This window comes from Tyto alba, unplaced genomic scaffold (assembly GCF_018691265.1).
Source record: "Tyto alba isolate M040663 unplaced genomic scaffold, T.alba_DEE_v4.0 Super-Scaffold_45, whole genome shotgun sequence".
NCBI classification, from domain to species: Eukaryota; Metazoa; Chordata; class Aves; order Strigiformes; family Tytonidae; genus Tyto; species Tyto alba.
In genome coordinates, this window is record NW_024881321.1 from 39,940,953 (window position 1) to 39,967,190 (window position 26,238).

At 50.9% G+C, this 26,238-nt stretch overlaps 2 protein-coding genes and 1 long non-coding RNA gene across 16 annotated transcripts in view; 1 reads left to right on the plus strand and 2 right to left on the minus strand.

The window, feature by feature from the left end:
* Positions 1-739: 739 nt before the first annotated feature.
* Positions 740-3,908, minus strand: POU3F3 (POU class 3 homeobox 3). 2 transcript variants are annotated; one of them, XM_042806143.1, is made up of 2 exons: positions 2,850-3,908; positions 740-1,213 (listed from the first exon to the last, which is right to left on the minus strand). In XM_042806143.1, exons 1-2 carry the CDS (start codon positions 3,906-3,908, stop codon positions 1,151-1,153), a joined length of 1,122 nt encoding a protein of 373 aa, XP_042662077.1. In that variant the 3' UTR covers positions 740-1,150. The 2 variants fall into 2 exon arrangements, with proteins under 2 accessions (XP_042662077.1, XP_032852987.2); XM_032997096.2 differs by lacking the exon at positions 740-1,213 and adding an exon at positions 2,574-2,714.
* A 6,487-nt stretch (positions 3,909-10,395) lies between these two features.
* On the minus strand, positions 10,396-17,715 carry LOC116965386 (PE-PGRS family protein PE_PGRS26-like). Of its 7 annotated transcripts, none has more exons than XR_006166798.1 (5): positions 16,181-16,751; positions 14,551-14,678; positions 11,887-11,953; positions 11,730-11,796; positions 10,396-10,604 (listed from the first exon to the last, which is right to left on the minus strand). XR_006166798.1 is itself a non-coding variant. In XM_042806149.1 (4 exons), exons 1-4 carry the CDS (start codon positions 16,864-16,866, stop codon positions 11,783-11,785), a joined length of 252 nt encoding a protein of 83 aa, XP_042662083.1. In that variant the 5' UTR covers positions 16,867-16,902; the 3' UTR covers positions 11,472-11,782. The 7 variants fall into 7 exon arrangements, 5 of the variants coding, with proteins under 5 accessions (XP_042662083.1, XP_042662080.1, XP_042662078.1 ...); XR_006166797.1 differs by lacking the exon at positions 10,396-10,604 and adding an exon at positions 10,727-10,981; XM_042806149.1 differs by lacking the exons at positions 10,396-10,604; positions 16,181-16,751 and adding an exon at positions 16,824-16,902 and having other exon boundaries at positions 11,472-11,796.
* Positions 16,804-26,238, plus strand: part of LOC116962643 — a 31,064-nt gene continuing 21,629 nt past the window's right edge. The window contains exon 1 of one of the 7 annotated variants that reach the window (XR_006166800.1): positions 16,804-16,892. This is a non-coding gene — a long non-coding RNA (uncharacterized LOC116962643). Of the gene's footprint in view, positions 16,893-17,088; positions 17,617-26,238 lie in introns of those variants that run through there. The other 6 variants (XR_006166804.1, XR_006166802.1, XR_006166803.1 and 3 more) reach the window with 6 other exon arrangements.

A 26,238-nucleotide genomic window follows, 5' to 3' on the forward strand; every position in this document is an offset into this window, starting at 1 on the left:
GCAGCAGCAGCAGCAACAGAAATGGTGAACTAGGCGGACCGCACGTAGGATGCTGAAAGTATTATTCTAGATATCCTTTGGGGGTGGTGGTGGTGGGGGGGGGAAAGTACCTTCTCCTTAAATTATAAAGCTAAATTAAATACAGATATTTATACAGACATAAAATGCGTCAAAATAAATTATAGCTTAGCCCCCCCCACCCCCACCTCCACACACACACACCCCCCCCCGCCTCCCCCGCCCCCTCCCCAAAGCCTCCGTTTGAAAAGACAGAAAACAAGGCTGAACTTTTGGCAACCTCCCGGCCCTCCGCACCGGCCCCGCAGGGCCAGCGGGCGAGCTCGGGCCCCGCCCGCCCCGGGGGTGCAGCCGACCCCCAATCCGCCCCCCCCACCCCCCCCCTCCTCCTCCAGAGCCCTTTCCGGGAGAAGGTGGCCTTTGGCCAGCTCTAATCTCGCCCTTCCTTCCCCACGCCAGAGGGTCCGTGGGCCGAGGGAAGGGGCCACGGGCGTGTGCCCGGCCGTGGGATGGGCACGGGGTGCGCCCCGGCGCCGAGCAGCCGGCGGCAAGGGGGGCGTGGGGCCGGCAGGGCCCACCCGCGGGATTTCTCTCACTTTAGCATTATTTCCCTTCAGAGAACTTTTTTTTTTTCTTTTCTTTTCTTTTCTTTCTTTTTTCTTTTTTTTTTTTTTTTTTTTTTTTTTTTCCGACACAGTGTTTACGCATCAGACACAGACTATTTCATTCTAACAAATTTATTTTCTCAATCAGCTCTTACGGAATCACTACTCAAATTAAATTACAATCAAATTATCACATCAAAAGATACCCTTATTACCTAACAACTGTCCATATTTTCATTTCATTTTGATTTGTGCTCGTCTGAAAAAAACACGTAATACAAGATCTGGGGAAAAAATAAATTACCGTTTTGCAGCAGTTCATAGGTATTCTGAATAAATATTAAAAGAAGTCATTTAATGAAAATATAAAGCAAATTTTTTTTTAGATCAACAACGGATCTAACAATTCTATATTGCCGTCTTTTTGAAAAGTCTGTTTATTAAAACCTACCAAAAACACTGCTTGGAAATGGCAGTATTATATAATCACATCCACAGCACCCATTCAATCAAAGTTGGCAACGGATTTAGGAGAGGAGAAGTTCAGATAAGTGCAGCTGCAGATGCTCAGTCCTTCTAAATCCCTTTATCTGAATCAGTCCAGAAATAAAAAATAAAAATATTAATAAAAAAAATATTAGCAGTGGATTTTTTTTTTTTTTATGACTCTTCCATGATGATTGGCAGCCGTCAGGAGCAGGACTTTGACAGCCCTAAATTATTTCCCTTTCTCTCGCTGGTTCCCTTAATTCATGCAAAGTCCTTCTACAGAGCTCGAACTTTAGGGACCAACAACCTCTCCTTCTCCCACCCTCCCCCCGGCGTCTGTCCCTCCCCCCTTTCTCCTCAGGGTCAGTTTTTCGGCGTGCGGGCGTTTATTTCCATATTTTTGTTCTATAGCTATACCTATATATATAGATAAATATATATATATGTATTTGCTTCCCTATGCAGTCTGCTTGTTTTTAGTGCTGTGTGCATATTTTAGTATTATTTTTTTTTCCTGGAAAAAGTGGCCCCTTTCATTTTGCAGAATATATAGATATATAGATATATATGTTTTCAGAGTGGATGTCTGCCTTGCACCAAAATTCTACGGTTTGGCCAAGAAAAACAGGGTGCTGGAATGCAGCAGGCACCCTCTGATTAACCAGATTATTTTGCTTCTGCTTCCCTTTTTGGATTGCTCCCATTCAAAAAAAAAAAAAAAAAAAAGAAAAAAAAAAGAAAAAAGAAAAAAAAAAAAAAAAAAGGGAGAGAGAAAGGAGGAAAAAAGTTTCCGTGATTCATAGAAGAGAGCCCTTTTGGGGATAGGGGGGAGAGTGCGGGGAGGAGAGGAGGAGGGGAGAGAAGAGGTGCAGACATCAGTGGTGTTCCTCGCTGCGAGAGGGGGCTAATTTGGAGAGTGAAAAATAAAATAAAATAAAATAAAATAATAATAATTAAAAAAAAAAAAAAAAAAAAAGGCCCAAGCCCACCCGCCCAAGCCCTCTCCCCACAGCCAACCCCCCGGCACATCTGCAGTTTTGGTGCATTACGCATCTCCACCCCGTTTTCCCAACACGGTCTAAAACGCTCTCGCTCGGATCGACCTTCTCCACCGCTCCCTATCGGTATCGATCTTTATATATAGAGAGATGCACGCATCTATCCATATATACATAAACACAAGCAGTCTGAACGAGCCCGGATCGTGCGTGTGCGTGTGTGTGTGTTGTGTGTGTGTGTGTGGGGGGGTGTGTGTGTGTGTGTGTGTGTGTGGGTGCGCGCGTGCGGGTGTGTGTGTGCGTGTGTGTGTGTGAGCGTGCGGGTGTGAGCGGCGGTGCCGGTGCCGGTGCCGGTGGCGGCGGCGGGGCCCGGCCCGGCCCGGCCCGCGCTGCCCCCCGCGTTGCCCCCACCCCCCCGCCCCCCACCACCCCCCCCACCACCCCCCCCCCCCCCACCCCGGCCCACCCGCGGTGCCCCTCACTGCACGCTGGTCTGCAGTCCGTGGTGAGGGGGCGGCGTGTCGGAGTTGACGGTGCCGACCTGGGAGTAGACATCGTCGGGGGTCTGCTGCTGGATCCCCGGGGGGGTCATCCGTTTCTCTTTCTGCCTCCGATTGCAAAACCAAACCCTGACCACCTCCTTCTCCAGCTGCAGGCTGTCCGCTAGGTTCGTAATCTCCTGGGCGGAGGGCTTGGGGCATTTCAGAAAGTGGCTCTCCAAGGCCCCCTTGACACTCACCTCGATGGAGGTCCGCTTCTTCCTCTTCCTGCCCTGGGCGGCGATCTTGTCGATGCTGGTGGGGCTGCCCGTGGAGGAGTCGGCTTCCTCCAGCCACTTGTTCAACAAAGGCTTCAGCTTGCACATGTTCTTGAAGCTGAGCTGCAGGGCCTCGAAGCGGCAGATGGTGGTCTGCGAGAAGACGTTGCCGTAGAGGGTGCCCAGCGCCAGCCCCACGTCGGCCTGGGTGAAGCCCAGCTTAATCCGCCGCTGCTTGAACTGCTTGGCGAACTGCTCCAGGTCGTCGGAGGTCGGCGTGTCCTCGTCCGAGTGCGGGTCGTGGCTGTTGACGCCGCCGTGGTGCGGCGGGTGGTGCCCGGGGTGCTGGTGGTGGTGGTGGTGGTGGTGCCCGGGGTGCTCGCCCAGTTCCGGCGTCTCGCCGCGCACCAGCCCCGGGTGCACCAGGCTCTGCCCGCCGGGGGGGGGGCTCAGCATGCCGTTCACCGTGAAGCCCCCGGGCTGCGAGTAGAGGAGCGACTGCTGCTGCTGCTGCCCGCCGGCCATGGAGGGCAGGTGGGCGGCCGCCGCCGCCCCCCAGGCCGCCGGGTGCCCCTGGTGCGGGGGGCCCAGGTGGGGCGCCCGGTGGTGCAGCGCCGCGCCCGAGTGCAGGTCGTCGCGCCCGCCGCCGCCCTTGACGTCGGGCGGCGGCGGCGGCTGCTGGGGGCTGCCCGTCATGCCCACGGGGCTGCCGGACCAGGGCGAGCCCGCTTCGGCGGCGGCGGCGGCGGCGGCGGCGGCGGCGGCGGCGGCGTGGGGCAGGGCTGTCACCCACTGGTGGGCATGGCTCAGCATATGGCCGCCGTTGCTGGCGGCCATGGCGCCCGGCATGAAGTCGCTCTGGACCATCTTGGCCGCCGGGTCGCCTCGGTAGCCGCCCGCCACCGAGGTGACGGCCACGCTGCCCGGCTGCATGCCGCCGCCGCCGCCGCCGCCGCCGCCGCCGGAGTCGGCGTGGACGATGGAGCCGGCCGCCAGGATGCCGTTGCCGGGGAGGTAGGGGTTAGAGGTGGCCGCGGCCATCCCGCGCCCGCCGCCCGCCGCTCGCCCCCGCCGCGCCGCCGCCGCCGCGCCGCCGCCGGCTGCCGGGCGCCCGCCGCGAGCGCCCTTGCCCGGCGCTGCCGGGGCCGCTGCCGGGGCCGCCGCCCGCGCCGCCGCCGCCGCCGCCGCCGCCGCCTTCCCAGCCTCGCCGGGGCGCCGGGGCGCGGGGTTCACCTGCTAGCGCTCCGCGGCGCGCTCTCCTCCGCCCGTCCGCCGGCCGTCCTGCCGCCGCTCCGCGCCGCGCTCTTTGCGCTCGCCGGCTCTCGCCGCTTCGCCTTCGTTCTTTTTTTTTTTTTTTTTTTTTTTTTTTTTTTTCCCCCTTCTTTTTTTTTTTTTTTTAAAAAAAAAAAAAATCGCTTTGCTTTTCCTTTCTTTTTTTTTTTTTTTCCCTCCAAAAAAAAAAAAAAAAAAAAAAAGAGAAATATTTAGCTGTACATATATTTTTCCTCCGCCTTCTTCTCGCCCGAGTTTGCTGCTCGCAGGGAGGAAACCAAACAAAGGCTAAAAAGCGAAAAAGAGCGGGGGGGGGGATCAAAAAGCCCCCGTGCCTTCTCCCCTCCGCTCCCCTAGGAGTACATCTCCACCTCTCAGCCTCCCCTCTCAGAGTGAAACTTTTCCTTTTCTTCTTCCTTTAAGGCTTTGTGTGTGGGTATATTTTCCTTTTTCTGTCTCTCTCTGTCTTTCTCTCTCTCCTCGGCTCCTCGATCTCCTTTTGCTCTTTTATTTGCAAGTTTTGTTGGTGTCCTAAGAAAAACTTCCTGTGATGATGATGGTGGTGATGGTGGTGATGATGCATTTCTCAAAGTTGTGCTGTTGCTGGAGCACTTTGTCCCCTTTGAAACAAGAGTCCTGCCGGAGCCTTCTTGCTAGAGTCACGCTCTGGATAAGACATTTTTTCTCTCTACCTTTTCTTTAGGCGGTTGGAAGAAAAAAAAAAAAAAAAAAAGTAAAAAAAAAAAAAATTAAAAAGTTGAAATTTCTCGTTACCTCGCGAATTGTTTCTCTCCCTCTCCCGCTCGCTCGCTCTCATCGCTTGGTTTGTTGTTTTTTTTTGTTGTTTTTTTTTTTTTTTTTTTTGGTGTTTGTTTTGCTTTTTATTTTAATTCCAGCAGTTGGTCGAGGGAGGAGGCGGAGGAGGAGCGCCTTGGTGGAGAGGTGTGTGTATGTGTGTGTGCATATATGGTATCCTTTATACACTAACTCCAGCGGGGAAGTTGGCTGCCGGGCTGGCAGCGCGCACTGGCGGTGCCGGAGTCCCGCCGCTCGCCTCTCCCCGCCTCCCTCTCCCGGGCCGTGCCCGCGCCCTCCCTCCCTCCCCTCCCTCCCTCCCTCCTTCCCCTCCCCTCCCGCCGCCGCCGCCGCCGCCGCCGCCCGGCCCCGCCGCGAGGAAGCCGGCCGCCGCCGCCCCCGCCGATTGGCTGCCCGCCCCGTGACGGACAGCCCGCCGCCGGCCGCGCGGCCCCCCTTCCGGCCGTTCCGATTGGCTGCTTTTTAATTTAGGCAAAGTGGCGTCGGAGCTGGAAGTCGCCCCCCTCCACCCCCCCCCCCCCTCCCTCCCTCCCTCCCTCCCTCCCTCCCTCCCTCCGTCCCTCCCTCTCCCTCCTCCCTCCCGCCGCTTAACTCTTGCTGCCCGGCAGCCGCACGCACCTCCCGCCGCCGCCCGGGCAGGGGCGAACGGTAGTAATTAATAACAACAACAATAATAACAATAACAACAGTAAGCCTGGGCGGGTGGGGAACGGCGTTGGGGTGCCGCCACGGTGCACACTCATTCCCCTTCCCCCCCCCCCCCCTCCCCACCCGGTAGTCCCCGCACCGGCACCCAGAGCCGCCCCCCCCCCCCCCCCCCCAGCTCTGCCCCGGAGGCGCCCGCCCCCCGCCCGCCCCCTCCTCTCTTTGTCCGGCCCCGCACCCCGGGGTGCGCCCGGGCCCCCCCCCCCCCCCCCGCAGCCGTCACGCCGGGAGGCCGGGCCGGTAGCCCCGGCGAGGGAAGGGGCCGCCCCGTCGGTGGGGGAGGCGGCGAGGGGGAGAGGGCGGCCGGGCTTGCCCGGCGAGCCGCGGTGTCTCGCAGGGAACCGGCCCCGCGGCGTGAAACGCTGTGTTATTTCTCGTCCAGCGGAAAGAGTTAAGGGGGGCGGCGGGGAGAGGAATGGGGGGGGGGGGGGGGGGGGGAAAGGCGGGGGGGAGCGAGGAGGGGGGAGAGATGCGACCGAGCGGAAACGCTGCGCGCAGGCAACCTCAGTGAACCGCGGCAAAAAAAAAGAGAAAGTGGCAACAAAAACAAGGGCAAATTGAGCGCTCCTGGGGGACCGCCGGTGCGGTGACACCCTTCGGACATTCAGGGGACGCGCACGGCGCTGCCGCGGGTCGCCGCCGCCGCCCCACGCGGGACGCCGACCCACGCGCGCTTCCCTTAAAGGCGGGCTGCGCGGGGAAAAAAAAAAAAAAAAAAAACACGCGGGGGTGCGGGGCATCCAAACGGGGAGCGTCGACCCACCCACCCCTCCCCGCGCAAACTGAACCGGTGGGCCCCGGGAGGCGGTGAGCCTCGCAGCGCCCCTCCTCCGCGCCCCTCCGCGCCCGCGGAGCGAGCCCCGCCGGCCGCCCGGCAGCCGGTGTCCGGGGCTCCGTCCAGCCCCCGGCAAAAAATACCACGGGAGGTAGATTTAGAAAAAAACCATGAAAGTGAAGCCTGCGGATCTTAAGGGCACTGGTAACTAAACCCCAAACATAACGATTATATATATATATATATATATATACACATTTTTTTTTGTTGTTCCCATGCGTCCTCCAAAGGTTTCTTTTTTATATATAAAAGATCCAACACAGATTTCATTGAATAAATCTGAGATCTCCAGGTGCAGACGTTTGAATAGTCAGTGCCAGAACCCCATGTTTTCCTTTCCAGCCGATTTTGCTTGGATCAGGCTCAAAAACCGAGTGAGTCTCGTGGTTTTGTTTACACTGAATGGGGAGGATAGGAACGGTGCCATGGGGCCGTCTTTCATTAATATACAGTGAGGATTTTGTCTAAATTACTGCTATGAATTTCACAGTACACGCTTTCAAAAGCCGTCTCAGGTGGCCTGATGAAACGTGATAGCGCCTCTGCAAACAGATCTACTTTCTTAATAAAAAAGGAAGGGGGGGGGGGGGGAAGAAATCCCCCCCCCCCCCCAGAAAAAAAAAATGTGTACACCGTCATAACAGCGACAATAAAAAATAAAGCTCGAGCTGGAGTAATGTCTTTTATTAAAAAAAAAAAAAACAAAAACAAAAAAACAAAACCAAAGAAACCAACCACCCAAAAAACAAAAACCCAACCAACTTAGTTCCCCAACTCTTCCCACCCCCTCCCTTGCAGAGTGTGATTGTTTTGTCTGGAAAAAAATCCAAAGTATAACAAGGGGAGAACAGTTAGTGCTGATTTTCATTTGCATAAATTTTCATATATTTTGGTGAAAATAATAGACTAGTGGAGAGCGGGGCTTAGTGGAGTCAGTGCAAAGGAAAATCTTAACATGGATCGTTTCGCTGGAGTTGAGAACATGCTTTTTTCCCCCTGTCACCTTATTAAAATCAAAAATTAAAAAAAAATTCTCTAAATCCTGGAAGTATGATCGGTAAGTGTTTTACATTTTTTATCTACTTTTGTTTTCTTTAAAGTCTTCTGGATATATATTTTCAAAAGCTTAGGACAAGACAGGGAAACCCATGGCAACTGCCTGGAAGGAAACAGGCTTAAGAGAAAAAAAAAAAAAAAAAAAAAAAGGAAAAGGAAAGGAAAAAAAAAAAATCCCACCAGCAACAAAAAGCACCTTAGTGAAATATTACATAAAAAGCATGGATTCATTCCAAAGCTCAAGGCAGCAAAGCAATTCTTCAGCGCTGGAAAGTCTTTCTGGTTACTACTTCACTTTTCTGGGCACTGTTAATTATTGTAACACCAGGACTGGCGGAGGGGGGGGGCGGGGGGTGGGGGGGGGGTAGGAAAAAGGAAAGCTCTCGAAAATATTACAGGTTTGTAAAGGAGAGGAGAGGCAGAGATGCGGGGTTGGTTTCAAACGCTGCTTCTCGAGGAAGAGGAGGAGGAGGAGGAGGGGGGGGTGGAGGAGGGAATGGCCCGGCGGGCGGGGAGGGGGCCCGGCCGGGGCCGGGACCGGGGCGCGGGGGACCCCGGCACCTGCGGGCAGCGCCGGTGCGGAGGGACTTGGGGGGGGGGGACTTGGGGGGGGGGGACGGGGGACACACACACACGACACACACACGGGGGGGGGGGGGGGGGCAGGGGGAAGGTGCGGAGCGGCCGTGCACGCAGAGGGTTAATATTGTAACTAGGGAACAGACGGTTAAGCACAACATCTAGAGCTCGGTAGTGAAAGTCCATCAGAAAGAGTATAATCAATCAAAACTAACCAGGACATCCCTTCATTTTATTCTCCAAGGAGATTGGGGCTGGAGGATTACAGACCAGATTTCACTTTGTTTCTCTCTCCTGACAGGCTTGCCTGTCTCTCCGCTTTCCCCCAATCCCGTCTAATTGAGAGGTGTAGGCTAATGATCTGAAACTCTTTTATAGCGTTTGGGTCAGTGTGATAAATAATGTGATAAATAATGTAGGATGAAATTAGTAGGCCAGATACCGCTCCTGAAAACTTTACCGAGGCTTAAATATCCCATTACGTGACTTTCATTTATTTTAATTTTGTCGTGTTATTTGCATAATTTTTTTTTTCTTTCCTCTGCTCCCCCCGCCCCCCCCCCCCCCCCCCCCCCCCCCCCGTTGCTGCTCTTTTGGACACACAGTAGCTGGTGATCATTGTAATTTCCTAGAATTAGTTACTTCTTTGGAAACGGTCGATAATCAAATCAATAAAATGGCTTGTAAAACTAGGGAGGTATAGGTTTCAATTTGGGGGGGAGAAGAATCGCTCATTTTCCACTTCTTGTTGACGTGCCCAGCGTCTCTTTTGACTGGGGTTAACTCTGTGTGCTCCATCGGAACAGATGCCGTATAGAGCTGCTCCCTCAAGATCATTTGTTTCCTTGATGGGGGAACATTTCTGAGCAGAACATATTGGTTGCCATAGAGAAAGAAATAAAAGGAAGAACACTAGTCACATTAAGCTATATGTTTGTGCACTGGGCTTTAGATAAAAGGACCCCAGTTCAAGCCAGAGCGAACGGGGCCAAACCAGAGCTTCTTAGCTTCACTAAAACTAGCTTTATTTTGTTTTGGACTTTTACGGTTGAAACATGTAAGCTAATTTTATTGGCTATCGTTAATTTTATACGCTACGGTTTGCTGAACAAAATCAACTTTCGGCGCGCTCCGCCAGGCGCCGGCCGCCCGCCAGGGGGCGCCCTGTAGCCCGCCCCCCCCCCCTCCCCCCCCCTTTCCCCTTCCCCCCCCCCCCCGCCCCTTGTCCCGTCCCCGCCCCCCCCCGGGGAGGTTTGGGGGGCCTGGGGATGGGAAGCCCCGGTCTCCCCCGGTCCCCAGCCTCTGCCCCCCCCCCCCCCCTTGCACACCCCCACCGCCAAGGCACCCCGGCCGGGAGAGCCCCCAGAACTCCCGGGGGCGGAGCGGCGGGGGGTGGAGGGAGCGGCGTGAGCGAGGGTCGGGGGGGTTGGGGGGGGGGGGGGGGGGCTGTCGGTTCAAAGGCCGCCCCAAAAGTGTCCCCGCCGGTGCGGTGCCTCCAAGGGACCCGAGGCCTGCGAGGCAGTGAGAGCAGCTAATTAAACAGGGGCACGGGCACCACGCTTCGGGGTAACCCGAGGTGCCACGCGGGTTTTTTTGTTTTGTTTTGTTTTCTTTTTTTCTTTCTTTTTTTTTTTTTTTTTTTTTTAGTCCAAATAAGGCGCTTAAGCCTCTGGAGGTGTAATAAAACGACTCCGGGTTTTTTACATCATTTAATATTTAAACCGCCGTACTAAACCTGGAGAAGTAGCTTTTTTTTTTTTTTTCCCCTCCTCTTCCCTTTCCCCCCCCCGTCCGTCCCCCCCCCTAGTCTGGCCACTCCCCCCCCCCCTCCCCGACTTCTCTACCTGCGAGAGCCGGGGCCGGGCTCCCCCCGCCTCCCGCCCTGCCCACGCCGGCCGCGCACCGGGCATAAATTGTCGCCGTCCGGGACACTCGCGGGCGTGAACCTCAACTTAAAACAACATCGACGGCGACCACAGCTCAGCTCGGCTCTCTGTCCCTTCCCAAACACGCGTGGTCTCAGCCCCTTAAGACCAAGCGTCCGCTTCTTTTCTCCGTTGCCCTCCCTAAGTGGTTGCAAGAGGGGATAAGAGTGAGAAATTTCGGGGGGGTTGTGGTATTCGTGCCAAAACCTGTTTCTACCCCCCACTCTACGATGCTGGGCACGGGAGGACGAGCGTGGCTGCAGCATCCCCCTAACGCACCTGCAAGGGGGGGGGGGGGGGGGGGGGGGGGGAAGTCCCGGGCAGCCCCTCGGGGGTTGGAGGGGGGAGAAAGAGGCTGCCCCGGGGGGGGGGGGTTGGGGGGGGGGTTGGAGCCACTTTGTTTCCCCGTGCTGGAGCCCCAGCAGTTTCCGTGCGACTGGGAAAGTTTTATTCCTTGCCTCCATAAAGGAAAGACCAATTGGAGCCCTGGAAATCACACAGCCCATAAATATGATAGATCCTGGCAAGATGAACTCCCCGCCTAAAAACCTAACGCAGGCACATACAGACACACACACACACAAACAAAAAAAAAAAAAAAAAAAGAAAAAAAGAGAAAAGTAGTCAAAGAGAGAAAACGACCTACGAGAACATACACTACTTTTCATTTCAAGTGTTCGTGGGTCTTCATTTGGAAAACGGAGTCAAGTCTCCGTGTGTATTGACCGTGAGGGAAAACGCTTGAGCTATTTACATGAACAAAACTTTCCACCTACCGCATTTGGCGAAATAAGCACTAGTAATATTCCAGCCTAGTAAAACACATTTCCAGAGCGCATTTCTCCTCAGAAACGTGGTCGCTTACTTGAGATTTGCCGTCGTTTAGTGAACATTTCCCTCGCCTCTGCAGCGGGCGGGTTGGGGAGCTGTAAGACCCCAGCCAAGTTCAGCATCCCGGGTTTGGGACTGAGCGGATTCCTCCCCCGCCCCAGCTTCCATCTGTCCCCCCTCCTTTCCCCCAAGTGTAACCTGCCTTCGATTTTAAAGAACCCAAGAGTTAGCCGCGCAGCTCCCCTGCTCTGTGCCCGCCCCAGGCAGCAGCAGCCGGCTGCGGGGACCGCAAGCGAACAGAAAAACCGCCGCTAAAACGAGCAACAAGTTCATTCGGCAAAAGTTAACTCTGCTGCGGGCTGCCTTTGGCAAAGTCCTCTCCGCCCAGGAGTGCCGGGGCAGTTGCCTGCACTGGCACCCGAATTGTAAGAGGGCTACAGAAAGCAATTTTTTTTTTTTTTTTTTTTTTTTTTACCCCCATCCCCCTCTTCTTCTTTCAATAAATGCCTACTTTGTCCGAACGGACGCCTTCGGAAAATGGATGTAGAAGCGATACTGTCGCGGAGGTAGGGAAAAGAAAGTGAATGTTTACCGTATTTAGTATTCATTTACTTATAGTGGGAAATGATTAGGTATCTACTAATATAACCGTGGAGACCAACTGCCTAATTAGCATTTACAAATTAAAATGTTAAACATAAAGACATATTCCGTATACAGTCTGCTATATGTAAAACACATTCGTGCATAATACAGCAGTCAGCTGCAAACGTGAAGTTGACTGGCTTCCAGATATGTAGCGTTCTTGGCTAATGTGATCTGCTCTGGGTTTTTTAAGCTTACCCATCCTGTAGTTCACAGTTCTTATGACCACGTTGATAGCTGTGCTAGGGATATTACGCTAACCAATCTGGAGAAAATAGGAAAATATACAGATTACTGCTAAAGGCTGGCGATAATAACGATAAACACAATAGGCAGGCGGATAATTTCTCCATACCTTTTATTCTGAAGGCTTCACTCGGAACCTTATTTATTGTTTTGAGCATAACAAAGCATTTCGGGTTCTGTAATAAATTAGAACAATAATGCAGAACTGCACATGCAAAGCAAGATAGCTTTTAAAATAGGGGTCCTTTCTCTCCCAGCTGCATAATTCTGATATTACCCAACGTGTCGTGCTCAGGGTTCACCTCACACGGACGGTAATGAAAGTTGCCAAATGAATGGAACAATCTATCTGTTGACTTGAGCTCAACGTAGACACATTACATATGATGGAAACCTAATGCTTCCACCGACGTTAAAATCAGAGGGATATATAGTTCCCATCCAGCTCCTTGAACATGTAGATTTTTATTTATAAGAATAATTGTGCATGTAGTGACATAAAAAGGGGATTTACAAGTTGGAGTCTTTTAAAAGAGACTGTGAAAACCTTAGCCCCGCTTTTATTAGACATGATATCATTCTGATTTGCGTGCTTGCCATCTCAATAGCGTTTCACATGTGAAAAAAAAAAAAAAAAAAAAAAAAAGAAAGATCCATATGCATTACATAGATTTTCTTTTACGCGCATAAGGACTGGCAGTCTCTTAGTGGGTAAGAGGGTGAATAATTGTTATACACCAGAAAACAGTTCGTGCAGTTTGGCAGCTCTGTTTTTTATTATTAGATTTTTTGACATTTGAACTTGTCTATTGTCTGAGGAGCTCAGTGCAGATTGCAGTAGGTCAACCTTAAGGCTGCTCTTTTTGGCATTGCACACAAACATGCACACGCTGCCTGTTCTCCTTGCGTGAATGCAGCAGCTACAGTTTTACCGTGGGTTTGGGTTTTTTTTTTTTTTTTGCTTTTTTTTTTTTTTTTTTTTTTATGCACATGTATTTATATTTATCTAATCCGCTTGAGGTTTTCACGGTCCTGTGGTTAGTTTGTACGCGCGTTCATTTTACCCCCGTTCCTCCAATCTATATATTTGCCTGATGTTGGATACTTTTAAGTAGTCTCTTTTACAGCAGTATAATTCCAGCATCACGATGTTTGATAAAAGGAACTTCGGTAGCCCTGGGATTAAATGACATATTTCCCCGCAGCTTCGCTCAACTCCATCATGACTCCTACAGTCAAAAGTTAACATTATTCATCATCTCCTCGCATTTATTCCCTCCTCCCCTCTCTAAATTCAGCCCCGCCATCCGACTTCTGAAACAATTTCTTGCCGCCTGCTAGAGCTGGGAGGGGAGGGGGGGGGGGAGGGGGGGCAGAGGCGGGGACCCGAAAGCCCGGCGGGGACCCCGCCACCACCCCGCGGCCTCGGGGGCGGCCCCCGCTCCGCCGGCCTTTCCGCGGGCGCGGAACGGGCCGCGGCCGCGCTGAGGTCCCAACAAAACGCCCGCCCAGGGGCGCCGGGGGAGAGGGAGCCGCTGCTGGGCAGGAAAATGCGAAATGGGGATGGATCCCCCCGGGGCGGGAGGGGGAAGGGGAGAGAGAAAACTGGATTAAGCCCGGGTAGGAGAGTCAGTTTGCGCTGGGAAAATCCAGAGTTTGCGTCTAAATAACTTTTCCCTGGAGTGATTTGCGCCTCTTCCACGTTTTTTTCTCTCTTTTGGCTGGTGCTCTCTTAAATTGAGGCTCTTCCCTCATTCTGCCTGGGTTCAAGGACTCAGGCCGAACAACAACCTTCTTCTAGCAGTCTTTTATTTAAATACGTGTCTACACCCATATTTAAGTATACGCATATATAGGTACGTGTACACCCAGGCATGCACAGATGCATGTACGTCTAGATTTGTTCCCCTCTCCCCTTGACTCCCCCCTTCCTTCTTTAACAAGCGCCTGATAACGCATTTAAGGCTTGTTATTTGAACTCTCAGATCAGCATGCAGAAATGTAATTGCGTCGTTTTTCATCAGGAAAGAAAAGGAGGAAGGGAGGGGGGAAGCCCCCCCCTTACACACAGACACCCAGTGCTTGGTAATCGCTGAGTCACCGTATTGGGGGTCAGTGGGTAAACACGAAGGAGAGAGCAGCATCTTCTTGAAAACCCCGGCGTAAACCGCATCCCTCATCATCTCCAGCCTGGAGATCCCTCCCCTCCTCCTTCCCCTGGATTTATTAATCTGGATTTGGGATAAAGTGGTCCAAGTGCAGCCAGAGCCCTCTTTTGGGGCTGGATGACCTCCCCAGGCGCAGTGGGACCCTCTTTGTTGGGGCGGGGCGGGGAGAAGAAAATCGACATTAAACTGCTCTTTGGGCTGCCGGTGATGGGCTTCGTTTTGGGGGGAGAGGGGAGGAGGAGGAAAAGGGGAAACACCCGCCGGTTCACCTAGGGATGTAAAGAAAGGGAAAGCTTTCTCTGGGGCTGGGCTCTGATCTGGGCATGTTTATTCCTGTTTAAACGCTATTGTTCCTGCCAGCCTTTGACACAAACAGAAGGGGCGGAGGGTTGGGGGGGTGGGGGGGGGGGGGGGGGAGGGGGGGCAGCTGGAACAAAGCTGCTCAAACCCAAGCAACCCCCAAAGGCGGAGGAATACTTTATTTTATTCTCTTTAAAAATGTATGTGACAAGACTTTCTGTTTGAGGTTGTTTTCTGGGTTCCCCACCCCCCCCCCCCCCCTCCCCCTGTGAGCTGAACGGAGTGCCTGGCTGTGATTCACTTACCAGGGCCCGTTTCGAGAGGTACATGTCCCCCCAGGTGGGTGCCAGGGAGCCTCGAAGGGACAGCTTCTCGGGCCCCCGGGCTGCCGGTGGGTTGAACGAGCAGACTTGAAAGCGGTTTGCGGCAAGGCCTGCAGTGGGAAACAAAGAGGCAGAAATGTTGGGAGCCCAAGGAGAGCCTGAAATACAGAGAGGCATTGAGCTTCCCAGAGATGCTTCAGCTTCTCAGTGGGGGACAGAGCAGGATCCTTTTGGGGCTGGCTCGGTGCAGTTGAGGGCTGGACTGTCCAGCCCGCGCTGAATCAGAGGCATTGTGTGCAAATGAATAAGTGCACATTGTTTTGAGCCGCTGTTATTGTATTTGGGGTTGGGGGGGGGGGGGGAGGGAGGAGGGGGTTACATTTTGTGTGTGTGCGTGTGTGCGCGCGGGTCTGTGTGCTTTCGAAAGGTGAGTGCAGATTGCAATAGTTGCTGCTCTGTTTTTGTTTGTCAAACAGGGCCCTTCTCTTGGGAGAGGGGCATGTGGCGGATCCCAGCCCAGGATTACATTAATCAAAGCATTATTTCCCCAGGGATGCACAGCACAAATGATAGTAAATCCTAATAAAATTGGATCGCTGAGAAATTGAACGCTTAAAGTAATCTGCTCTGCCTGATAAAAACTTCAAATTTATAAGATATTATGCATCCCCACCCCCAAACACCTTAGGTATCATCACTATGTGTGTGTGTTCTACATCTATCTGTAGGAGAGAAATCACTGCTCAGTTTAACAGGCCCATCACTATTGAATATATACATAGAGATAAGTGTATGTGTGTGGACACACACATATATGGCACACACACTCACATGCAGAGTCATAAAATAAGCTAAAACCTCTATGCAAATAGCAATAATGACTATGGTCAGTATTTTAAGGACTTTGCCTGTGCCACCTCTGCTATGGCAGGTGCGGTATGAGGCCGGGACGAGGCTGTACATGGTTGTGTACCAGTGCTGTAATCTTGCCTGGGGACTCTATTTTCTCTTGCTTTTTACTGATGCTCGCCATGGGCCTCCTCCATGACAGCACCTGCGATCTCAGCCCCACTAAGAGCAGCTTTGCTTTTTAATGCTGAGACCACAGGGGTGGCAGGGAAATGGAAATAAAAAATTAAAAATACGCGGACACGAGCAGTTGAAGCTGAGTTTCGAAAGCATTTGGCGGGGGATGAGCTTCAGAAGGAAAGCGCCTTGGTCCGGTTTGGCATAGTTGAAAGAAGGGAAGGTGTTCCCAGGCTGGTTATTTTGCCTCGGCCACGCAGCATGCTGCACTCACGGCCCCTTGGTGTGGGGCCAGGCCACCACCTCCCCTGCCCCTTGGCGAGGGCCGGCGGAGGCCAGGGTAGCCACTGGCCACTCGCGAGCTTCAGACCCGCAGTCTCAGCTACTTCCTCTCTGCAGAAGGAAAGTTTGTTTATCATTGCAGCCGTGGGACGCGACAGTAGGCTCAAAGAGACCCACTGTCCAGCAGAAAAAGAAAAAAAGAAAACAAAAAAATTTGCCTTTCCCCCCCCCCCCCCCCCCCTCCTCCACCTCAAAAACTGCTGCGCTTCTAAATGTGAAAGGGGCAGAAGGCATTTCCACTCACCCAGCTGAAACTCTTTGAAAGGCTGCGAGTTCCCCCCACAGTTATAAATGCCGATCATTCCTCCTACCCCTGCCCTCCCGGGAGTCCGGCCGGCCGTGGGAGGCCGCTCCCCTCCGCGGGAACCGGCCCCGCCGAGGGCCCCCACTCGTGACTGTGACCGGTCCTGCCCACTGCCCTGCGGCAAGCGCGTCCCGTACGCTTCTCCCTGCCCCTTTCTTTTCTGGCATCGCCGAGCAGACCGAAAGCGGCTTCTCCGTTCCCCTGTCGTGGGGTTTTCCTGCCCCGGCCCGGCCCCGCTGAGCGTGGGGGGGGGGACACACGCTGCCCTGCCGGTAGCTGTGCCCCCCGCCCCCCCCCCCCCCCCCCCCCCAGCGTGCGGGCAGGGAGGGGGGGGGGGGTGGGGGGGGGCTGAGCCCTCTCCCAGCCCCGAAATGACGCAGCCCCTTGCTCCAGCATCGTCTCCCGTTTGGGCTGGCTCCATTATTTCAGGAGCTCCGTCTCCCCCCCACCCCCTTCTTCCCAGCCTTCCTCCTTCCTCCTCCTCCTCGCCTCACCGTCACTCTCAAACAACCCCCCCCCCCCCGCACCCCCCCCCCCCCCCCGCTCCCCCCCCCCCCGCCGCCCCAAACTCCTTCCTCAGGACCGTGGGATGCTGGTGAGCTCTGGTGAGAGTTGCCGGTCTCCATTTCCAAGCGGGGAGCCGCCGGGAGCGGTGAGGCAGCCGGGGGGGGGGCAGGGGGGTGCTGTGCGGGCCGGGGGGAGCAGCGGGAGGGGAGGGGGGGGGGGCTAGAGTAGGCGCTGAATGAAGGTGGGGGAGAGAGGGCGGCCCCGCACCCGCGTACCCCCACCCCCACCCCCATTTTTTTTTTTTTTTTGGAGCATCCCCCCCCCCCCCCCCCCCCCCCCCCCCCCCCCCCCCCCCCCCCAGGAAAGGGCAGCCCCCGCGCCCCGCCCGCCCCTGCCCTCCGCCGACACGGCGCAAAGCGGAGGCTCCGCGCCGTTCCGCGCCCCTCCGCGCCCCGCGACGGGGCTCCCGCCGCGCCCCCCCCCCCCCCGCCTTCCCCCACGCGTGTGAGGAGCGTGCGGGCGGGGACCCACTCACCCCGCCACTGACGGTGCCTCTTTTCCTCTATCCCCCCCCCCCGCCTCTCTTTTCCTAAAAAAAAAAAAAAAAACCCAAAAAAACCCAACAAACCAAACCCACCCACCACCCCCCCAAACCCCCCAGTCATTTGCATACCGTTTGGCACCCTCGCTCGGTATTCCCCCCGACTCCCCCCGCACTCGTTTTATCCCCCCTCCGCCCCCGTCCAGACCGACCCTTCCCGCCCCCCCCCCCCCCCCCCCCCCCCCCCCGCATCCCGGGTGCAACCGGATGACAAAAATCAAAGCTGGTTCCAATTTACCCCCGTTGTCTTCCTTTGAACACCCATAAGGTAGGTATAGGGGGGGGTGCTGCGCTCCCACTCCCCGTGTGTTCAGCAAGGTGCCTTCCTCCCCAACCCCACCCGCCCCGCTTTATTTTCTTTATTTGGCTCTATCTTGATGTGCACTTGTTTTGTTTAGCCTATTTTACTGTTGCGGACGAGATAGGCAGAAAAAAAAAAAAGGAGCGTTTGACTTGGTATGTCTCACTGATTTTTCCTTCCCCCCCCCCCCCCCCCTCCCCCTTTCCGAGTTTAATTTGCATTTGAGGGCCAATTCGTATTTCAAAATCCTGGCATCTGAGGACTGTATAGGAAGAGAGCATTAATTTCTGTTTCTGTGGAGGAAGGTCTCCTGTACTCGCTCTTTTCCGTATAATTTCATTGTGTTCACAAGTGACAGGGATTTGCATCAGCTATTTTGCAATTTATTTTTTTAAAGAGTTGGATCAAATTTAAAGGAAAATAAATGTTATTTTCTAAATTGCCGAGGCAGCAAATACCAGGTGTTAAAAAAAGAGCATACACTATTAACAGTGTTGCAAACTTAAAGTTTAAGGCACAGACTATATATTCATATAAATGTATTAATCTGCATTCCTTGGAGTTGGATTTCTAGCTCCTGAGCATCTGATTTTGATGACAGTCAGAGAATGTCGACTATACAAATACTGAGGTATATTTATAGTTCCTTACATCTATTTACAGGTGATTTTACTGCTGTTTGCTACTCTTGCTCCAGCGCTTTGTAATTATTTCACTCCTGAAAGTCATTTCATAGGATTAGATACTGCTTTACTCATTAAAGATTTTCAGCCTGTCCAGGTATAACTTCCATCCACATCTCTGGAAATAGTTATGTGGCCATGTGGACTTTATGGAAAGATTATAAAAGATACATGGTCATATAAAAAGATTCTGTTTTATATCCATGGTCCTTTCAGTTCTTTGGATGTGATGAAGAATCTGTCTACGTTTAGGCCTTTATGGGTCCTTTAAGGACTTCCTTCACATATTGTATTCGTATCTATAAAATGAATTTTATTTATATATATAACGATTACATGAATGGCATATGTTGCATAATATGCATATGAGGCATTTCAAGTATTTCTACACGCACACAAATTTATTTTTCACAAATGTATATGTGTGCGTACGTGCGTGTTTATACACGTGTGTGATGAAATACATGCTGGAAGAGAAAACTACCCTAAATAAAAAATGTTCATAAAGGAAAAGCTGTTAAGGTAGTTCACTGGGAGTTTGCATCTGGTGCCTTGCAAAAGTCACTTAAGTTACAGACTTTACTGTAAATATCGACATACACCCCCATCTCAGCATAAAAATATTTGTGCATATATTTGTCCTTCTAGAACTAACTAAACAGAGCTATGAATTATGCCTAAAAGGATGCCACTGAGATAAAAAACTTATGAAATAGTAATGGAATATGGAATTTTATATAATGCCAACAACTTTAGCATGATTCTTGGCATAAGCAATTTAGTGCAATTTCATTTGTCTGAACGAGAATGATATTACAAAGTGAATTAATAGAACATTAGTACTGAAAAAAAGAAACACTTCTTCCTTTGAAATATGAAGTGCCACTAACTTGAGATGAAACCTGAAAGTCAGTGAATAATATATGGGAAATATTAATATTTTAAATGTATCATATTTAAAATTGCTGTGAACTTAAACAAGGTTTCATATCAAGAAAAAACAAGTAATTCATTTTAGGTGCCAATTTTATATGCTACGTTTTACAAATGAAGCAATTCACTAAAGAAGTGAAGCCAGGTATGTAGGCATATTTTGCTATTTTGCACCTGAAATACGGTCATTATGGAATATGAATTTAATTTGGGAAATGATAAAAAAGAACATTTATTTTATTTTTCTACTGTGCTGCAAGGAAAACATTTTTAAGTAGCTGATTAATGAGATGAAATGAACTGATACGGCCCACAATACCTGCACGGGCTTTTATACCTCGTGAAACTGCGCCACAACGGGACCTTTATAAGAAGTATGAAGTCAAGTAACGCAATCATATTTTAAATGTGGAATGGGAGTTGATACGATTCGGCTTGATGTCGTAAAAAGCGAGCCCTCTGGCACTTGGCATCACATTACTTAAAAAGTACTCCTGCAAGGAACGTTAGCAGGAGGAGTGTAGCAGGGTTGAACCTCAGCACCGAAGCTGGGGGGGTAAACTGCGGTGCCACCCGGTGCCGTGCTGTTGCTTTGAGCGGGGAGGAAGCGTAGTCCTTGGTCCTCTCCTTCGTCCAAGGTCTATTGCCTCCAGCGTTCCGCCGCCCCGCTCCAACGAGCGGCTACAGCTCCGCCTCTGCAAGCCAAACCTTGAGATGGGCCAAATTCCACTTGTCCCGTTCGTTGATGCCACCTGGGTTGCGTCCCATCGGAACGAGCGGGATCTGTCCCTCAGCCCACTCCGGGGTGTATCTCCGCTGGGCCTTAATGTCAGCGAGGGGATTCTTTTTTTTTTTTGCGCTTATTTGATGCGGATGGAGTTAGGTCTGGGGGCCACGTTGACCTTGACCTTACACCTCACACCACCTCAGGGTTAGCTCCTGGTGAACCAGGCCAGCAATAATTGTCGTCACTATGTACGACCCACGGGATACGTATGACCGGGCACTTTGAACAGCTGGGCAAAAAACCCGTGGCTTTGCCCTGATGGAAAGGGCTGGACGCGTCTGAGCTTGGTGGAGAGGGCAGCTGCATGTTCTGGGAAAGACTTGGGCCGCCTTGGGGACTGCAGGCACTTGGGAACTGCCTTGCTGAAGGACAGCAAAAGTCTGGTTAGTCCATAACCTGGTGCCCAGCAGGAGGTAGTGGCAGGTGCCACGGGGGAAGGCAGGTTGGTGGGGGTGGTGGGGAGGGGACACACGCTTGTCACCTGCCCCACAGCAGATCTCCTTCTGGCCACTTTCGCCCAGAGCCCTGGGGCATTTGCTATGCTTCCCCCGATTGTCTCCCGTTAATTTCAGCAGCTCATGTTTTCATTAGAAATGCCCAGTGCCCTTCTGAAGCTCACTACGGATATTTTTAATTCAGAGTAACTGTGATGGGGGAAAAAAACCCCCATGCTTTTCCTTTTTAAACAGCTTTACCATTTTATCACAATTTGTTTAAATATACATTTCTCTGCTGTGAAATAACATTTCTTTCCACGTTTATACCCATATGCACAATGCTAACTCATAGCAGAAACAACATTTTAAAACACTGTGTCATGCTTATAGGATAATTATTAATCTTGTCAGAATAAAAAGCGTACTAAAAGTACTCCATACAAAGGTTTGTGCCTTAACGTTTTTGAAAGTTTTTTTTTTTAAGTAATCAGAGATGTCATAACAGAGGGAGAAACTGTACAATATATAGCACGTAGTAAAAGTATATGACTCCTACAGGACTATTTAGAAATATACAAAGATTATTTTTTCTCCTTTTGGTTAGCAGACTACTTGATGAAAAGGTATGTTTTTATTTTTATTCCTGCTTGTGTCTTACAGTTCTATGAAGAAGATGTGAAACCACAAATTCCAAATTTTAGTAGCTATAAATGATATAAAAATAAGGAAGAGGAATGTTCATGATACGTATCTGGAGGGATAAATACACAATAATCATGCAATCTGATAGCAGAAGGAATAACTATTTGACAATAAAACCAATGCTAAATACGAACAGAATAATATTGTTCTATTGAAAAATACAGCAAATAAAATGATACAACAAAAAGCCACTTTTGAAACTCCGTGTTTAGATCTTTTCCAGTTGAATGTTCATTTTTAATGTTTTGTGACCACCGAGTCAGTGAACAGGTTAGTGAACAAGTTAGTCAAAACTTTTCTGTCTTGATTTTTCATATCCCATCTCTACAAATCCAAAAACATAACCGGTAGCAACCCCACTTAACGTTAGGAAGGTGGTTTTGCTGTTTGTTGCTTGGCTTTTGCTTGAGACCTGATTTTGCATGCTCTGACTTGTGTGCTGAAATTTCTGGGGTGCGTGAGCAGTGTTTGTAGGGTCATCTACTCATTTTGTGCAGGACGGCCCGTTTTTTCATACTGGGGGTTCACACAGGCACAGGAAAGGGGTACTGCAGGAAAGGGGCTATTTTTCAAGGGCATTGGGCATTTACCACTTCATTTGACTTCAGCGAGAACTGTGAAAACTCAGTATTTAAAAAAAAAAAACAAACCCAAACCAAAAAGAAAGTGGTCATTTTTCTTTATAAAGTCAAACATGGACATAGAAATCTGACTTCTGGTATCTCTGGATGAAAAAAAAAAAAAAAAGATAAAATGCTATAATTGGAAATTTCTAGCTTTATCTTTGTCTAGGTTTAGCATCAGCCCTACGGACATAAAGCACAAACCTACCTTTCCCCATGTGATAACTGTTTGCTTTGCCTTCTCCTTCAGAGAGGTAGGAGAAACGATTAAGCCACTACCGCTCTGAAAAAAACAGGCATCAATAATAGAAATTATTGCGCATTACTCAATTAAGAAAATAAGTCTGGAATCCGCATAGGGTGAATTACGATTTTTAAATGCTGATGTTTTGACTTTCCGAAATTAGGAGCTTAGTACTGAACTCTTCCAGCTCTTTCTTACTACCGTTTGGAAAGAATAAGATGCAAGTTTTACAGACTTCTTAGAGGGACAGCTTTCTGCACCGTGACATGTTGAAACATAAAGAAAATCGAGCAAACGCTTGGAGGAGCAGCCAATGACTGGGGAGAGGAGAATGTGCTGTAGACGCCTGTGCACCGGTGAACCCTGTAGCAGGTCCCGTGCACCCGGGGGTTAGGGGCTCCACTTCAGAGGAGGAGAAGCAGGAGAACCAAGACCCACGGCCGGTTATCGGTCAAAGTCCCCTCGGTGCAGCACCATCGAGTTTTGGGATCAGTTTTGGCTGGATGGTGTCGAGCTGCAGGCTGGGAAAGGGGCCCGATCCAAAGCTCCGCGCCCCCCTGGTGCCCATGCCCGGAGGGTAATTTCTTTGTCTGCAAGTGGTAGGTGAAGCCATGACCCTCCTCCCGGCAAAACCAGGGACAAGGCGGCCCCACGGCCCTCGGCAGGAGCTGGGGTCCCCGGGGTGGGAGCGCTGCCCCTCTTTGTTGTGCCTAACACGTAAGGACGGGGCTTCCCTCTGCATCCCGGCCCCAACTCAGCTCTTTGGTTTCCTCTCTAACCACGCTGCTAGGCTTTTATTTATTTTAAATCCCGGCTTCATCTAGAAATGATTGGGCTGTGCTCGGCACCGGCTGTCTTGATAGGTTCAAAAATCCTGGGAAACCTCAATACTGGCATTTTATAAACATAGTAAGCAAAGCACGCTGGAATATTAATGGGTGAAACACATTTTAAAGGGACACCATCACTTTGTAATTTTGTCTGTTCAAATATATCAGCTAGGGGCAGTTCGGGGGAGTTGCAGCAAAGCCACAAGTGTTCTTCACAATTTATAGCTGCTGCGTTTTAATGATTTCTTTTTTTTTTTTTTTTTTTTTTTTTTTTGTTGTTGTGGTTGTTGCCACTGTGAAAGATCCCTAGAGACAATGGGGACTGTGACACTGAGGAACAGGTTATCCTGACTGCGCAGGGAGCACCATAAAAACCACGAAATGAGCACACAGGAAAAAATACAACACTTCTCCCCCCCCTTCCTAGTTACTCTAATTTCTGGTGTTTATAGTAGTTATGTTACATCAATAGCGGGTAAAAAGGAAAAAAAAGCAGACGGAAACATGGTCCCTAAAGTGACAGAGCCTCTTTAAATTTGTTTGAAGAACCATCTCAGGGAAAAAAAAAAAAAAAAAAAAGGCATACTACACTGTTCTGGATATTATTTGTTTAAATGCAAATTTATGGAGCTGGCCACACACCAGAAATTGGAGAGTTTGGTACTGCAGTTGCTTTGGTGTATTTTTCAGCATTGTAATGGGCTACAGGGAGACAAAGGAGAATATGAATATATGGCAGTTGATATTTAGATTTGGGTGACATTTTTGCTTGTTGTAACTGTCATTTTTAAAAATCCATTTTCCTTCTATCATGCTATTGAATCACAGCAGACGCTGATACAGAAAAGCTGGAATTATTTAATAACCAAAATTAGGAGTGGTTTTTGTACTGTTTTTCTCATTACCAACCTCTCGACTGATGAGGAATCCCGAGGTCCAGGCTAAACTCGCCCATGGGGTAGAACGGGCCGTTAAAGAGTGAGCTGAAAGATGGACCTTTCCCTTCAGCCTCCCCCAAACCGGTTTCTTTATAAAGCAGTAGAAAGCAAACCCTTTCAAGAGCACTGAAAAGCAAGCTCAAGCGTGACACAACTATCACACCTTTCACGGTATTTTTTTTCAGCAGTCTGCCCCCCTGATTTTTGTCCCAAGGTGCTGCTTTTGGGAATTGCGTGTCCGGCTCCAGTGTTTGCCCGCTGAGGAAGAGGTATGCCCTTTGTCCCTCACCTGCAGATGGCTTGGATGCTTTTACTTTTCCGAGGCGAGCACTTCCCAGTGGGCTGCATTCAGAAAGTGCTTTTCATAGCATTAGTACAGAACCAAGTTACAAAAGAATATTAATCTAATACATTCCAAAATTCAAATATGTGTGATTAATAAGCATTATTATCTATAAATAAGGCTCTAATGATACTTTGGCAGTGTTGTAAACACAAGAATCAGAAGCAATTATTGTCATTATTGTTCTGCAAGTACTTTCCATGAATACCAAATGGATATTACTGTCCAGCTCCTTGGCACACAGAAATCCTGTAAAGAAGCAGTTGTCAGTCAGTAAGGTCTGGCCGGTTGCTGTGAACTACGTTTGTCTAAAACGCAGCGTACCTAAAGACAAAGCCCGCAAGTTGTTGAGAGCAAGACGATTGCTGGTTTAAAAAATTCTGCTTTGTCTTTTGCAACCCCCCAAAGGATGTTAAATAAAGCCTATGAGAAAGTTTTCACATCCTGTGAGATGAACTGTTTGTGTGATGGCTGTGATTAAAAATGGAAACGGATTCTCTGCCAAAAAAGCTGGCCTCCTTTGTGTGAAACCCACGAAGGTGAGAACGTCCCAACTGAAAGGTGGTGTGAAAATAATGACAAAGACACCCCCCCCCCCCCAGCTGTTATAGGTAACCCACGGCTAGTTTTCAAGGCTGCAGGATGAAAGGGGCATTGATCCCTGTCATGTTTACCTCTCCCCAGTTTGCACAGGTCCCGTAGACTCGAGTCACGCTGGTGGCCGGGTCCCACTCACTGTGACACCCCCACTCGCCTTCCTTTGGCAGTCTCACCTCCCTCACCAAACCTCACCGCTTTAGACGGCGCCAGCCAACAGCAGCATTTTGTGGTGGGTGTCATGTTGTTCTTCAGATGCCAGGGTGTCATCGCGAGCGGGAACAGTGTGGGTCTGACTCTCCGAATCTGCAGAAAGAAAAAGGAAAAAAAAAAAAAAAAAAAAAACCCCAAACCCCAAACAGTAAGCTTTACTTTCCAAATGTGTTCAATTCTTCTTTCCTCTCCTTGATATTTGGGGCGTGCAGCACCCTATACCATGTGGTTTAACATTTTGTTCTCTATTTGTAGGTCAACATTTCCATGATTAAACTTCATCCTTTATTCAGCCTGTTCTGGCTAGGCTTTGCAGCACATGTGATATAAGCTGTTTTCACAGCTAGTAGGCCAAATCTTACTCTGGATAAGGGAGCCAAACATATGTGACTGAGTCAGACACTTAAATCAGCTCCCTGGTAAATGGGAGATAACTCCAGGTGCAGTGTTGAACACTGAGAACCAAAAAAGTGGGAAGGGTGGCCAGCGTTCTGCCGTGTGGGAAAGGAGACATCCTATGCACACAGACAGTGAAATCATAACCCTGCCCAAATTTCGCTCTCCCACGTTTGCCTGAGGGTACGGAGCCCTCATCACTGAAGTAATTGGGAATTTTTTCATTGACTTTGGTGGGCTCGGGGTCAGGCCAGCCTGGGGCAGGCTCAGCTGCAGCTGGGCACGGGACGGGCTCGCGCAGGAGTGGGACGGGGTGTCAGGAGGTGAGGCTCTTCTCGGAGACCCCACCTTGCTCTTGCAGCGTGCACAGGGTGGTTGCTGGGGGGGGGGACGTGGAGCACCCCGCCTACGGTGCCGCGTTTCTTTCACTCGCCCTTCTCTTCACCACCCTTACGTATCTGGCTCATTTACTGCCCGAGGCTGGCGACTCCTCTTTAGCCTGGTGACAGGTATCCATTGCTCTAGCGCAGGGTTGGACGGGGCGACCCCTCCTCATAAATCAGTGGAACAATTCCTGGAAGTGCTGGACGCCCGGAGTGAGCGTTACCCAACCCAGTAACCCTTGGTGCGGAGGGTTGGAGTTAAAAAGGACTCCCTTTCTGGCCGTGTGGCCAGCAGCCCTCCTTCTGCTGTCCTTCTTTGCCATTGCCTAGTAACTCTGGTAAGTACAAGGAATTTTACAGGGCTTGTTAAGTGCAAACAGAAGAGCAGGCAGGTGTCGTGTATGATCCAGAGCTGCTATGTCATTGCTGTGTGACATTCCTATTTTCACCAGGTCTGGACTGGTCCTGGCTGCTGGGCTG

Bases quoted from the DNA above. Each gene is read 5' to 3' on its own strand.
- POU3F3 (XM_032997096.2), bottom strand. From the start codon at position 3,908: ATGGCCGCGGCCACCTCTAACCCCTACCTCCCCGGCAACGGCATCCTG. The intron at 2,715-2,849 runs GTGAGTGTCAAG...AATCGGAGGCAG, and splicing joins AGAAGCGGACCTCCATCGAG to AAAGAGAAACGGATGACCCC.
- LOC116965386 (XM_042806144.1), bottom strand. From the start codon at position 16,661: ATGGAGCCAGCCCAAACGGGAGACGATGCTGGAGCAAGGGGCTGCGTC. The intron at 14,679-16,180 runs GTGAGTGGAAAT...TTCCCACTGCAG, and splicing joins TTTCAAAGAGTTTCAGCTGG to GCCTTGCCGCAAACCGCTTT. The intron at 11,954-14,550 runs GTAAGTGAATCA...AATTTATTACAG, and splicing joins ACCTCTCGAAACGGGCCCTG to AACCCGAAATGCTTTGTTAT.